Source organism: Aptenodytes patagonicus, chromosome 15 (genome assembly GCF_965638725.1).
Source record: "Aptenodytes patagonicus chromosome 15, bAptPat1.pri.cur, whole genome shotgun sequence".
In the NCBI taxonomy this organism is placed as follows: domain Eukaryota; kingdom Metazoa; phylum Chordata; class Aves; order Sphenisciformes; family Spheniscidae; genus Aptenodytes; species Aptenodytes patagonicus.
In genome coordinates, this window is record NC_134963.1 from 12,798,833 (window position 1) to 12,810,779 (window position 11,947).

The window sequence follows — 11,947 nt, forward strand, 5'->3', positions numbered from 1 at the left end:
AGAATTTCTAAGGATTCAGATTAAGAAAAAAGGCAGATCCTAAATTCAAGTTCAGAGCTGTTTATTTAAAGGACCTCTACGCAAGTACAGACAGAGGCCACAACGCCATTCAGCTTCATCGCAGAAGGAATGTGGAGTTTCTTAAACAATGGTTCCCACACGACATTCTGGTCCAAGAAGGGAAGAGCCAAAGTTCTGGCTGTGGTCAGGGTCTTAGTTTTCATCTTCATAACCGGTCGGGAGAGCATTAACATGGGGGTTGTGGAACAGAGTTTTGTTCCCGTCACCCCAGGGGAAAGGCTGTTGAAAGAAGAAAGAAAATAAGCCAGTGGCAGCTAACTGATCGATACGGCACAGGAAATCAACAGCAATATGGACTCAAACATCACACAGCTTGATGGGCTGATGAATTCAGCAAGTTGGCATCTGTTCCCAGGCTGTAGGAAGCAAGAGTTGGAAAACGGTCTCCCTTAGCTGGGAGCCACTGTCTCCAGACAACGAGATCTTTGCTCTTGCTTAAACATCAGCTGTGCTATACTGCGAGGACCCCAGTTTTGAGAATTTGGGATCTCCTCTGCTAGCTTTTAGATCTGTATTAGTTTAAGATAAGTACAGCAGCTCTAGGACCGAAACGTTTTTCAGCAAGACTTTAACAGGACTGCCTGGGGGTGGGAAGGCCTGTGAATACCACGGGTACTTCACCTGAGCTGTGAGAAACTCTTCTTGCTGCCTCAGAAACAAAGCCATGAGTTGAGATCATGGCTACGAACGCAGCACCTCACATAGCAGACAAGAAAGCAAGAGACGTTGCAGTAATCTCAGATGAAGCCCTGCAATCAAAAGGGCCTCTAAACAGAGCAGGCAAACGTACCTTGGTCCTGATCCGGAGGTGAGCGTAAGGAACAAACTCGGGTCTCTCGTGCTCGTGCTGTGCTTTCAAGTAGCAGTTCAGCATGCACACGCCGACCCCGGGCAGAGCCACGACGAAGGTCAAGAGCTTCCACAGGCGCGCTAGTGGGAAGAATTGGAACGACAGCCACCGTTTCCATTAGTGTCAGTGACCTGAGCGCGTGTTACGTGCAATTAGTGCGGTAACGAGGAATTGCACTCCACGTCCTCGCCAGAGCGTGGGTCCGTCCCCCCCCCCCTCCCCCCGTTTCTAACGGGGAGAAGAGAAAGCTCCCCTCTCCTGCGGGGATCCTGGGCTCATGGTTCAACCACCGCTCTCCCGGGGAGACTGCCGCCCCCCGCCAGGGCCCACACCGCCGGGGCCTGCCGAGCGCCCCCGTTCCGCGGCGCAGCCCCGCTCGCCGCTGTCAAGGGCAGCGGTGCGCCGCCCGCGGGCCCCGGCTACGCCCTCGCCCCGAAAAGCCCCGTTACCTCCGCCGCCCTCGTGGGCCGCGGCCGACATGCTCCGCCCCGGCAAGGCGCGCGGGGCGGCGGCGCCGAGCAGCAGCCGGGAGACCCTTCCGAGCGCCGCCATCCCCTCAGCGTCCGCGGGCGCCCACCGGAACCGGAACCGACGGCGGCCGGCAGGGGACAGAGCAGCTACGCGCACCGCCGCCCGCCGGGTCCGAGCATGCGCGCTCCGCGCCCGCCGCGAGCCTGACCTTGAGCGGCCGCGGGCTGAGGCCGCCTTGCTGCGCATGCGCCATCGCTGAGGGGCGGGGGAGGGAGGTGCCGTTAGTGACGTAGGCGTCGCGGTGTGTCGTTAAAGAGGGGGAAATCGGCGCCATTTTGGTGCTGAGGGGCTGGTGGGGGCTCAGGGGGGCGGTTCTCTGAGCAGCTGTGGGGACGGGGAGGGTGCTAGGGACGTCCCAGGCGTGAGGAGCTCGAAGGGCTCCTCGGGCGGGGCTGGTCCAGAGCCGGGGCAGCCGGGAGGGGAGCAGGAGCGAAGGAACCTGGTGCCCGGGGGCGGGGAGGGGGGAGGCTGCCGAGGGGCACAGGGGCCGTCAGGCTGGGGCACAGAGAAGGGGGTCTGCAGTGGGGTGGCTGTGGCGGCTGGCAGTGATTTGTACTGCCTTCCACTGGGTGTTGAAGGGCAGCACCGGGCGGGGCCTGTGACCACACAGCTCTCCAGAGCAGGAGGAGACATACTGATCTATGGCATCGTGGACAGAGAACGCTGGGGAGGGGCATCTCCCAGGGTGGATGTCCGTGAGTGGGCTTCAGAGACTGTTCAGTGTAGGTGGCCTAGGAGGCAGCCCTGGCATTCTACATAGAATTTGGTGAAGCGATGGCACGGCTGTATTTGAGTTTCTTTTACGCAACGGTGGAGAAGGGCTGTTACATTTGTCAATGTGACTTTCGCATTAGGGACCAATCCCATCACTGGGATATAAAAACTGTTTCAATCATAACAGTAAAAAGATGTTTGTCAGTAATGAAATGTATTTTTGTAACCACTGGTGTGTTTTTAGTTATGTGGATTCTTGGGATGATTCTGCTGAAATAACATCACTTGAATAAATAGAAGATTGCCAGGAAAAAAAAAAATCTATCAATTTGCAAATACCTAGATACTATTTTATTATAATTCTTTATTGGAGCCTGATGGTTGGCTGCTTGACCTTTGGTAGAAGCTGCGTAGATGGAGAGTACTTTTTCAAACACTTAAAACCCTGCAGTAAAATGAGAGGACTCCTGCAGTGGATGTAGAGACTGAAAAGGACAGAGTAGGAAAGCACAGAAATGGGGCTTTTGGGGAGGGACGGTGGTAAGGTCTGGTCTGTGAGCAAATGATGATGAAGGACTTGTATTTTCCTCCTACCGAGGTACGTTCCTTCGTGGAAGGAGAAGGTTTGTCTGTCATATGAAGGAGGCATCTGTGAAAGATGAAGAGGAGCTGAAGGAGAGTGCAAGAGCTCCGTCCTGGTTTGGGATTATGTTACTACACAGTGCTCTGGCCAGGGGTAGTACAGGCTCACTTTTCACCTTGGTCCCACGAAACTGATCACTTTTCTGTTGGCAAGACCAAAGCATGTAGTGTGGCTGAGTTGCATGGTTGTTAGATGGTAGGGAGCTGTGTTTGCTGCTGGGGAGCGTGATTTCTTTTCCCTTTTTCACTTGGAGCAGGGCTTGTGTCCAAATTTACTGTGTAGCATATAGGAATGGTAAGATGGCCAGGATCTTGGAAGGCTGTTGTGAAACATATCTTGGCATAAAAATATTGCTCAGTTGTTTGTTTACTGTATCTTTGCAGTATAAACTGTTAATAAGTACTTTGGTTTGTTACTCTCTTTATTTTTTAAAATCACAATTACGTCTTCCAGTAATTTGCTTTCATATTATTTCATTTAATAAATCATTTTAAGAACAGTCTTGCTTCCATACTGAAAGGAGAAGTTATTCCTTGGTGGATTGTGCGTACCTACAGAAGTGTTCTGTCTTCATCGACGTGATGCATTTTGTACAGTACAGACCTGAAACCACTGCAGCTCACCCTGTGCGTCACTGTGTGTGTGCACACCTGCTTTGCTGAATGAGGTTGGGAACATTAATGTCATGAAGTTCTTGTCCACATTGGAGGTAGATTTTGCCTTTTTCCACATGCATCCTTTGGACTCAGGATTATGAGACGTTTAATATCAGACTTTTAAAAAGGAATTTGCATATGACTTTTCTTGGGAATAGAAGATAGAAGAATTATTTTGTGTAATATTTAAGTGATGAAACCAAGATTAAGTTCTGTATTGTAAAGCAAATTACAATGTTGTTTTATAGCAGGAGCTACATAAACAAAACTACTCTTGTTTGTAGCAAAAAGAACTCTTAAGTAAGCAACAAACACTAATGTTTACAAAGGAGAGAAAACAAAAAAGGATCAGCAAAATAAGAAGCAAACTCTGTCTAGGATGAGGAAAGAAGCATAAAGTGGTACTCTCTAAAATAAAAAGAATTTGTGAGCTGTGCTGCTGCAGTAGCCTCAAAAGACAACGTGCAAGCGTTCAGCAGGAGGTGAGAGCAGCCAAGGTGTGCTTTTCCCTAGTTCTCCCTGACACCTTCACTCCTCTGACAGTCTTGAAAATGCCCTTCAGAGCAGAAGGTGCTGACAGAGAGCAGTATGTAGTAGTGGCAACTCAGCACAGCTGCCCCAGGTTAAAAGAAGTTCCTTGTGAGCACTTCTTACACCCATGTTGCTCCAAGGGGCTTGTGGAGAGCAACTGGAAATGGGGTTCGGGCCTGTCCTGAACCTGAGTGTGGTGGCAGTTTCATTACAGTCTGAGTTACACTGATTTAAAATGGGACTTTCTTAGGCTTTATCCTCCCAACAGCTGTGATTAATCTCTGTATTAGGTGTGTCAGGAGTCTAATGGGTCTGATTCACCTCTTCTTTAAATGTGGTGTAAATTGGGAGTGACTGCTAGAAGACACAAAAGATTCCATTTGAAAAATTTCTTCTTACTGAGATAAGACAGACAGGTATTTGAAGAAACCTAGATATTTTAAAAAGTATTGTGAAGAATGTTTTGATACAGTTGTATGAAATATGCTTAACTGTGCAATATGTAATGGTTATTGTCACGGTGATGATTGCACTCATCCTGACAGCATGTGTTTTTACAAAGGTGTGGGGAAAATGCTGGTGAATGAACACTCAACTCTGCCACTGGCTCAGAAGCTCTGTCTGGATTATTGACCTGTGGTGTGGGAACCCCCTCTTGTACTCGCTGGTATGCACTACTGCCTTGCAGAAAGGACTCGTGAGTTTTTCCAAAGGTGACCTATTTGAGGGCCTATAGCTTGATTTAGAAACTAGCTTATCGCCTTTAAAAATCCGGTCCTAAATCCAACATTTTGAGGAAGTTTCAACATATACACTTTTCCAAAAGATCCAGCATCCTGGGAGCCTTCTGAGTGCAGAAATGCTACAAAGTTAGCTCTGAAAAAGGAAAAAAAAAATATATATATAAAGTCACTTTGGGAAAGCTGTTTTCAGTGTGGTGGTGGGACAGGTGGAGGTCAGGCTAGAACTCCTGTAATCTGACTTGGCTACACAGTAAATGTCTCCTGTTAGATGTGCAGCAGTGATGTGCAGGATCCAATTTGAACCCTTTGGATTGTATCGCTGTTCATTTTAGCAAAGTTTGAACGATTGCAGTAAGCTGGTGTTCAGTAGAGGTGGAGTTGACTCGCTAAGCTGAAAAAGAATGTTTGTAGCATGGAAGAAAGCTTGAGTTTATACGTACTGAGCACGGAAATGCTTGCGGAGGCAGGAAGCTTTAGCCTTCAGGTAATGGCTCTAAAAGTTACTGAGTTTTGAGATAGGGAGGTTCCATTGTAATTCAGAATCAAAGGCCACTTTCCAAAGACTTGTCATTCACCTTTCTTTTTTTTCCTAGCTGCAGTGGTGGATAGCAGGGAGAAGAGGACATGGGTAACAGCATGAATCACTGATGAGATGCGATTTATAAGCGCCTTCGATGCCGTCAGCTGGGGCCGAAGGCTCTCAGAGCAATGCCGGACTGGCCCGCCTGGTGGCAAACTGCTTTCACTGGAAGCGCCTCTCTGTTTAGGAGGTTTGAGAACAACAAACGCGCTCACTGGGATTTCAGACTGTAATCTCATCTCTGTGCATTTTCAAGTTTTCGGGGACCTGCTCATCCCTCTCGAATAGCAATGTTTCCTCCATCAGATACTGTCTTAACAAATGCGGAGTTTGTGCTGCGGAGATAGCGCCTGTGTCTCAAACTTCACAGAGTTTCTGGGGGGTTCTTCATCTTCTTCCCTGTAGTCCCAGAACTGCAGAAATCAATATTCTGCCATCTGTAAATCCTTTGTTCCCCTTTTCTCCAGGGCTTTATCAGCTTTGTAAGTGAAGGAGGGAGGGGGGAAGAGGGCGTTGAGAGCGCCATTGTCCCTTCTCTGGGGAATGATCTGGAAGTACTATGCAAATCTTCATTTGAAGACCCTGGGAACTGGGGGAGGGCTTTAGCTGCGAGCTCAGTAGGAGGGGAGCTCTGCATCCCTGCTCACACACTCCTGCCTAGTGCAAGGAGCTGGGAAGAGTTTTTTGAACTGGCAGAAGAGACATTTTGCGCTTTGTGCACTTCTGTGAGGCTTTGCACTCCTTATGTCTCCTGCTTTGTGCCTTTCTCGGCCTGCTTCTTCTAAATGTTTGCATAAGAATTGGGTAGGGGAAAGATCTAAGAGCTGCGATTAGCAGCGATGAAGTCAGAACGGTGCAGGGTGCAGCACCCCTCCTGCCTTGCACCCTGGAGTCTCCCACCAAGCAGTGGTGCAGCTCCAGCGGTGCTAGTGCATGTATAGCCCGACTGCTGGCATTAGCATAGAGCACGGATGCAGTTCCAGTAAGCAAATGATTCAGCTGGTCAGGAGTAGTGGAGTAAAATAGTTTGCAGTTCTCAAATTATCACGTTGTAGCCAGGTCTTAAAAAGCCTCCTCTTACAGGGGCAAAGACTCATAGACCAATACCTGCTTTATGAAACCCTGCAGTCTGTCCTGGCTTGGCTCAGAGCTCTGTGTCACCTGTTTTGTATTAGGGCAGGGTCACACTAACTGCCAGTTTCCTGGAAACTGTAGGGTCCTTTTTAGGCCTCATGGAAGGGGAAATATCCTGACTGCGTAGACACACGGGTGAACGGGACAGCAGGGGAGGGAGAGTACAGATTCGTATCTAGGAATTTTTGTGTTTATAAGCTACTGTAAAGGCAGTCATAGTCCTTTTGATTTTCTGACCTTCATTTTCATGGCATCATTCCCATTGTTTATTTTTCAAACTTTGAGGGGTTTTGTGTTCCAACAAACTGTAAAAATTACTTTTGAACAATGACAGCCCTGGAAAATGCAACATTATTCTCTCTGTCCCAGGCTGCTGAGAAGATGCAGCCTTTTAAAAATCTCACCTTTTGTCAAAGCCATAGGAACATGTGCCACGAGACCTGATTCTCTGTTACGTCCCACATTATATCCAAAGCAATGTAAAACACTAGTGTTTTGTTCTGCAAGTACTTTACCGCTTTGTGGAGGGAAAGTGCATCACAGGCATACTCTCATATGCACAACTGGGTCTAAATCTGCTCTCATTTTTTTCATGTGTAACTCTAGAGTGACTGAGCTGACTTGGGTGAATGTCCCCTGGAACTGTGCTAGCTGGAAATCAGCCTGGACAGGCCCTCTCGCTCCTGTAAGTGCTCCCAACTACCTGTGCACACTCACGCATCCGTGTAGATGCTTTTCCGAGTACACTTGTCTGCATGCAGGCTGGTGTATGAATGCACGTTCTTCTCACCCGCTCTTCACATATGCATGCAAACACACATGCATTCTGAAGTGCACACATCCATTCCCTTTCTGTCGTATATCGTTTGCGCACATACACAGACCTTTTTGAAAGCTCCTGTTTTCAGAAAGGTTTTATTTATAGGTCCTGCCTGGTTGTGAATGTGAAAGGGAGAAAGCCCCTCAGAGGGTTCTTTTCATGTGTAAATCAGCCTAGGCTGAGAGCATTGGGGTCACAGAGAGGAGGATTTCACTCTTAATTACTCAGAGAGAAAGCAGGCAGGGGACTTTCTCAAACTAATAGGGTTGTTCTCTGCTGGGGAAGGCAGCTTGAGATGCCCAAGTTTCTCTTGCATCAGACTTCGGGCTCTGATTCACAGGCCTCTTCTGCCAGTAGCAAGAGCTGGTGTGTATGTGGCACTTGGAACAAACAGTTCAGCTTCCAAACCAGCTTACTTATTAAAGATGGTTATGTTCATTCTGATAATTGAGCGTTCTTTGGAGACCAATGGAAGAACTGACCTAGTTTGCTTTATTTTTATGCCACTTTTATTGAAAAACTATGTTAGTCTGTGCTGCATGTATCTGTAACTCCATCTGAGGACCACAGTATTCTGAGGTATGTATTTCATTTCTGAGGTATGACATGCCTGAAAGCTCCTATCTCTCTGCCAAGTAGAAAAACGTTATTTTCTAGAGATTAGTCCAGTGGGCAGGGCTCTGAACTTGGACTTAAAACCAGCACTGAATTCCCAGTTCAGCCACCGAATGCCTTTGTGACCTTTGACAAGAGACTCACTACCCTGTTGCCTAGCTGTGAAATGGCGTAATCGTCTCTCTAGAATGGGGCTGTTAAGAACAAAAGTCAATATGGATTGTGATACTCTTGGTAATAAGGCTGCGAATGCCAAGGTAAATGTGGGTGATGAGCACGTCTGAAGAGATGTGTCTTTTTCCTGGAATGCAATGCAAGCACGGGGATTCCCCTGCTGAAGCATGGTTGTCACCTTTCATCCATGACACAAAACTGAATCTGGATATCTACTGCAGAGACGGGAACACTCCAGTCACAAGCCACTCAGTTCTCTTACAGGAACCACAGGACTTGCTTGTACAACCACACGCTAGTACGAGGTGCAGCTGCAAAGCGCAGCAGTCAGTAGTTGCAGGGAAGAGATCTGTGTTGTCAAGTGTACACGCACACACAAGCAAGTGTATTTTTTAACTTCAGTTGACTCAGTTAAAATAACATCCTCTCATCTGCACCTCCTTTTCATATGGCCTCTGCTTTTCTGGATAGGAAATAAATGCTTTGAGGGCTGAACGTTCCCAACCTGTGCACAAACAGCCCCCCCGGGAGCCCTGATACGGGATTCTTGAAGCTGTGTTAGTTCAGTTTGCAGAACGCAGAGGTTTTAGTCTGGGAGCACCTGTTTGAGGAAGCTCGCAGTAGTGGTGGCGGCCATCGGCAGATGAGGTCAGCAGCCTGAAGTGTCTGCAGAGGTCAGAGAGAAATGAATGGGTCATTTCTTTTGCAAATGAAGAGCTGCAGCCTGGAGCAGCCTTAGCAGAGCCCAGCATGTGGGTCCAGGCTGTTCCTTTTATGAGCTGATGGAAATGGGGCCCAAAAGGACTTCCCTGATGGAGTTCTGTCACAGCCTTTGTTATCTTTGCCTCCCGCAGCATGCGCTGGGCATAGAATATGGATTGGGGGTTATCCTGGCTACCAGCACAGTCGAGAGGATGAAGGCTTTATGGCTGCATAGAAAACCTAAGGCTGCAGGGTATCCTTATTGCCATTCCACAAGGAAAACCTTGTTTTAAGATGTAGAACACATGTTTCTTTCTGCTTTAGTGCTCCTTTTTACCCAGCCTACACCAAAATGAGTAAATCCAAGGGCTGCTTTAAAGTAATGCACATAACTGAGTAACAGGGATTAAAATGCCTGGATTCTGTTCTTCATTCTGGTGGTAAACTGTCAGTTACTTTGACAAAGCCCTATCAATGCCTTATGCCTCACTTTTTCTGTAAAACACTGAAGAACAGTAGTGTATTCCTTTTCCTAAAACATTTTGAGGATTTGGGGTACAGAGTGCTTTTTATATGCAAAATGTTGCTGTTAGTAGCACCATCTGTCAATGAAATAACTATTTTTGTCTACTTTTTATGCAACAATGTTACTTTCTCTGAATTGTTGATTTAGAATTAATTTTATGTTATACAAACAACGTCAGTTCTGTCTTGCCATTTGCTCCTTTTGCTTCTTTGCAGACCACCAGGGAACTTCTTTTGCTGTGACATTGTAATGGGAGGTGGAGACACCTCGAGGAGAAGGTTGAAACAGACAACAGCAATTACAGTCAATAACATCTATGACTTGAGAAAATCTTGCCTCGATTGCAGGTTTGTGTGTGATCTGTGCATGCCATCTTTCCTATGTACAAGTATTTAAAACAAGGCAGGACATGGAAATAGCTGTTTCCCTTGTAGGAGCTCTAGGAACAGCTTCCTATTATTATTGTCTTTTCTCAGCCTCAGATAGAGTAGGGCAGCGTGGGTGTTTTAAGGGGAAGGCAGCTAAGGTTGGAGTAACTGCGCTCAGGGTTTTTCCTCACTGCTGTGATGTTACAGCTGTGACAAGCAGCTAGAAGTTAGAACAGTCCTGGGACTGCCAGGTCTTGCACTAAAGAGGAAAATGAACTTAGGTTTAGATTTTATTTTTCAACCTCTGCTATGTGTGAAGGATTGTTTTTTATGGCTTTTATCTCCATTTTCCTTTAGAAACCTCAGGAGGACTGTCCACCCTTCAAATCTGTTTTGTTGTGTTTTAAATGCATGATAGGGAGCACAGCCACACTCAGTATGTTGCAGAAAGAGGACATAAAATCATAATGTGTCTTCGGAGGGGTAAGCGTGTTCTTTATTTCCTAGAAGCATGAGCCAGGCTTACGCCACTTTGTAAGAAGAGCTGCAAGAGAAGATGAATGTTTCTGAGGGCTCGGGGACAGTGTCATGTTTGGGGTAAGGCTGAGGTTAGCCATGGAGCCTGTGTCCAGGCAGTAATTTGACAGCAGGCATGGGCACACAGTAATGCAGTCTCTGAAAATCACAGAAGCCTGCTGAGTTATTGTGAGCTGGAGGAGCTTTTCTGTTTGTGGGCACATGGGTCTGCCTGCCTCACATTGTGCAGACATAACTGAGACATAAAGGAGGCTGGCAAATTGCAGAACACTGATGGAAGGGGGGACAAGGGGCTGAAGAAGAAAAGTTAAGAGTTTGTAGACAAAGGGCTCAAGCCTAGTTGTGAATTCCTAGCAGGTAGTTGGTCTTTAAATGAAAGCATTTGTCAAGTAACGTACTGATTTAATGTGGGAATTGGATAGATATCTGCAAAGTTTTTTGCACCCTGTTTGCAGTGTGACTACAGGAGATGTTAACAGAGAAAGCAGTTTTACTTTCTACCAAGGTGTGTATTTGTTCATGTACCTAAACTATATAGGGCAGGCAGTATAGATGACATCATACAAAGTGAGACACAGATGACACTATGGGGTATGAGCATATAATGTCCCCACAGATTATGACTGATTGAAAATAAGGCATATAACTTGCTTTCCTTCTGGTAGTACCCCACCATACCGTGAACATCATTGTTGGATTATCCAGCGCCTTGCATCAGCCGCACTTTGCTGCATCTGGCTGATGGTCTATACCCCCTGTCCCACAGAACCACTCCTGTTCCACCTGGGCAATGCACCCTACTCAGCATCTCCATCACAAACAGCGCCTTTCTTGGACCCTACATTATCTCCTCTCACTGCACTGGGACCTCAGTGTCCTGGTGTAGTTGTCTGGCTGTACTCAGCACTGACTGTGATCAGACTGCACGTCAATGCTGTGCCTGTCACCGAACCGGTGGAACAGATGCATTCCACAGAGCACAGCCAGCAGCTCTTCTCTGGTCAGTGTGTATCCCCTTTTTGTGCCTGTCAGGACTCTGTTAGGGAATGTAACAGGCTCTGCATGGCAGGTTGGTAGGCAGTCCCCCTATGCTTCCCCCAGTATCCTACCACAGCTCTAGCTGATGCACAGGGTTGTAGTATTTTGAGATTGGTCCCTCATTTCAATTTTTTTTTTTTTTTAAACTTTCAAAAGCCTCTTCTTGAGCCTTGAACCATTGCTATGCTGGAGCCTTGTGAATTAATTGCCAAGGACTCACAAGTTGCTGATAGATGCATGCAGAAACTAGCTACGTGGTTGGCCATTCCTGTAAATCATTGGACTCTTCTTCATAAATTTCACTCTGGGCTTTTCCTTAAAAGCCCTCTCCCAAACTGGACACAAGCAATGGACACCAGCAGGCACAGCTCCCAGTGACTAGGATATTGTTGCATATCCAAAAGCCTGGTGGGAGGAGCAGACATTAGGTCTGAATTCATCCTGGCAGGGAGATTCGGCTGAGAGAGGAGGAAAAGAAGGTCAGAGGCAGCTCCAAGGAAACGGCTTTGGTTTAAAATCTTTCATTAGAGTTTTCACACTGGAAATACAGAGTACAGGAATACAATTGCTTGGCAGAGGAACCACATTTAGTAACAGTCCTGTATACATTCAGTAGTCTATACAGAAGGAGACAGAATATATCCCTGGCCATCTCAGCAAAATTATGGGTCCCTCTTGTAAATGTGATTTTTTTCTGAAATAGC

At 47.0% G+C, this 11,947-nt stretch overlaps 1 protein-coding gene across 1 annotated transcript; it reads right to left on the reverse strand.

The window, feature by feature from the left end:
* Nucleotides 1–44: 44 nt before the first annotated feature.
* On the reverse strand, nt 45–1,502 carry COX6A1 (cytochrome c oxidase subunit 6A1). The gene is made up of 3 exons (XM_076353320.1): nt 1,381–1,502; nt 872–1,011; nt 45–300 (listed from the first exon to the last, which is right to left on the reverse strand). Exons 1-3 carry the CDS (start codon nt 1,481–1,483, stop codon nt 214–216), a joined length of 330 nt encoding a protein of 109 aa, XP_076209435.1. The 5' UTR covers nt 1,484–1,502; the 3' UTR covers nt 45–213.
* Nucleotides 1,503–11,947: the final 10,445 nt, after the last annotated feature.

What these genes read in the sequence shown, in the direction of transcription:
- COX6A1 (XM_076353320.1), bottom strand. Translation starts at nt 1,483, where the DNA reads ATGGCGGCGCTCGGAAGGGTCTCCCGGCTGCTGCTCGGCGCCGCCGCC. An exon ending in GGCCCACGAGGGCGGCGGAG is followed by an intron (nt 1,012 to 1,380) that starts GTAACGGGGCTT and finishes TCTTCCCACTAG; the next exon opens with CGCGCCTGTGGAAGCTCTTG. An exon ending in ACCTCCGGATCAGGACCAAG is followed by an intron (nt 301 to 871) that starts GTACGTTTGCCT and finishes TTCTTTCAACAG; the next exon opens with CCTTTCCCCTGGGGTGACGG.